Source organism: Anarrhichthys ocellatus, unplaced genomic scaffold (genome assembly GCF_004355925.1).
Source record: "Anarrhichthys ocellatus isolate YVR2014 unplaced genomic scaffold, GSC_Weel_1.0 scaffold5691, whole genome shotgun sequence".
NCBI lineage: Eukaryota > Metazoa > Chordata > Actinopteri > Perciformes > Anarhichadidae > Anarrhichthys > Anarrhichthys ocellatus.
This window is the reverse complement of record NW_022285665.1, coordinates 1,025-3,330: the sequence shown is the minus strand read 5'-3', so window position 1 is coordinate 3,330 and position 2,306 is coordinate 1,025. Positions and strand designations below refer to the sequence as shown.

Genomic DNA, 2,306 nt, shown 5'->3' with positions numbered 1-2,306 from the left:
AATCTCTCCGAACAATAGATAGCACACTATTCCCGATCAGGCCGCACGTTTTGATGTATTTTTCACGGCGCTGTTGGCAACGCTGTGTGAGGAGAAGCGCGCCAAACTTTTGGATAAAGATTATTAGTATGATTAAGCCCGATGGATTATATACAGTGTGGCTTTGTAGCACAAAGGCAGTAAAACTACCTTTGTGCTACAAAGCCACACTGAATAAACTATACAAATTGTCAATATTTGTGTTTTTGAAATATGGAATCACCCAGTAATATGTGTAAAATATGATATCTGCGGCAAATATATGCTTTTCCTGCACGTCCTCTCGGCGCGTGCACGTCTCAGCAGCTCTGGGGCGCTGGAGAAACTGTCCAAAAGAGGCGGGGCTATGAAGCAGTTTAGCCAATTGCTGATTAAAGATATAAATGAGATATAAATGTGTGACATACAATTTAGCCAATCAGCGTCCTCAAATAGATTCAGCTTGGGGCAGAATCGATTCTGATTCTTCTAATAAATGTAGAAAGTTGTTTGTGGTCCTTTTGTTGTTCAGACTACAATGAACATTTATTTAAACCAGATGTTGAATCATAAACGAATCAAATATAAACTAAAGTTTAATCTGTGATCGTCTTCACTGTTTACATGTTGAACAAAATCTCATCAGTCCGATCGGCTGCAGCGTCCAATCACATGACTGATGAACAATGAGGGGGCGTGTCGGCCGTTAAAACACTTCCTGGAAGTCTGTTCTCGTGGTTCCTCGCTCACGGCTCCTCAGAGATCCCTCCTCTCTCCTCCATCCTCGCTCGTCAGAGCAGGAATAAGAGCTTTGGGACGGCCGTCAATATGGCGGCGCAGAACAACTTCCGGTTGAAGCGAGGATCAAGGAGCGAGGAAACGACAATTAAGAGACTTGGAATGCACCCTTAGTGTCTCTGATTTGTTGTCACATGACTGTTGGTCTCAGATGAATCAATCATGACGTCATAGTTTCACAATTTAATGTTTTACACAGTCTGGTTAAAGTGAACGCTTTATTAGAGGAGACATTTATGATGAGAACATGGAGAATTTGTTTTGGCTGATTTTTCTGATGGAAGTGTTCGTCACACATGATGTGTTCAAGGACCGTCGTAAACATGAACACCTGATGATTCTGACAGTTATCACAGATTCCTGCTGAGCGGTAACGCTGTGCCGGTCTCACCTGTGGGGGCGTGGCTCTCGGCCCGATCGCGGTCTCCCTTGATGAAGAGGGCGGTGGCGAGGAAGAAGCCTCCTCCGATCACGGCCACGAAGGAGCAGAGCAGCAGAGAGAGCTGCAGGGAGCGGAACTGCCACAAGAACGAGTCCGTCTTCCTCAGAGAGTCCGACAGCTGAGACACACGGGAGGTACAGAAGCTTTACTCATTCTAGTTCTTTGATTCATGTTTCAGGAATAATGTTTATGAATTAGTAGAAATATATACACATAAAAATAATTAACTAATGTATCGATTTATCTTTGCTATAATTTACTTTATTTTAATTCTCTTTACGTTTCTTCTGTTTTTCTCGTTATTATTATTTATGATTTTAAATGTCTGGATGTTTCTGTACCCGATTTAAACAAGATGGTTCCTCTGAAGGGTTTATCCTTCTTAAATAAATACATTTAATAATAAATATCTCTCTAATAAATATAAAAACATGTATTTATTATCAAGGATCTTTGCTGCATTTGTCTACAATAATAAAGCCATTAAATACCCCAAAGACCATGTGTGTGTGTGAGTGTGAGTGAGTGAGTGAGTAGGTGTGTGTGTGTGTGTGTGTAGGTAGGTGTGTGTGTGTGTGTAGGTAGGTGTGCGTGTGTGTGTAGGTAGGTGTGCGTGTGTGTAGGTAGGTGTGTGTGAGTGAGTGAGTGAGTGTGTGAGTGAGCGAGTGTGTGTGAGTGAGTGAGTGTGTGAGTGAGCGAGTGTGTGTGAGTGTGTGTGTGTGTGTGTGCGTGTGTGAATGCCTGCGTGAGTGAGTGCGTGTGTGTGTGTGTGTGTAGGTAGGTGTGTGTGTAGGTGTGTGTGTGTAGGTAGGTGTGTGTAGGTGTGTAGGTGTGTGTGTGTAGGTGTGTGTGAGAGTGTGTGTGTGTAAGTGAGTGTGTGTGTGTGTAAGTGAGTGTGTGAGTGTGTAGGTAGGTGTGTGTGTAGGTGTGTGTGTGAGTGTAGGTAGGTGTGTGTGAGTGAGTGTTTGAGTGTAGGTAGGTGTGTGTGTAGGTGTGTGTGTGTGTAGGTAGGTGTGTGTGTAGGTGTGTGTGAGTGTAGGTAGGTGTG

The 2,306-nt window shown here is 43.5% G+C and overlaps 1 protein-coding gene across 1 annotated transcript in view; it reads right to left on the bottom strand.

The window, feature by feature from the left end:
- Nucleotides 1–896: 896 nt before the first annotated feature.
- Nucleotides 897–2,306, bottom strand: part of LOC116379981 (protein spinster homolog 1-like) — a gene marked incomplete at its 5' end in the record, with an annotated part of 2,429 nt that continues 1,019 nt past the window's right edge. Inside the window, one exon of the mRNA XM_031841936.1 lies at nt 897–1,376. Coding sequence (XP_031697796.1) covers nt 1,167–1,376 — 210 coding nt within the window. The remainder of the gene's footprint in view (nt 1,377–2,306) is intronic.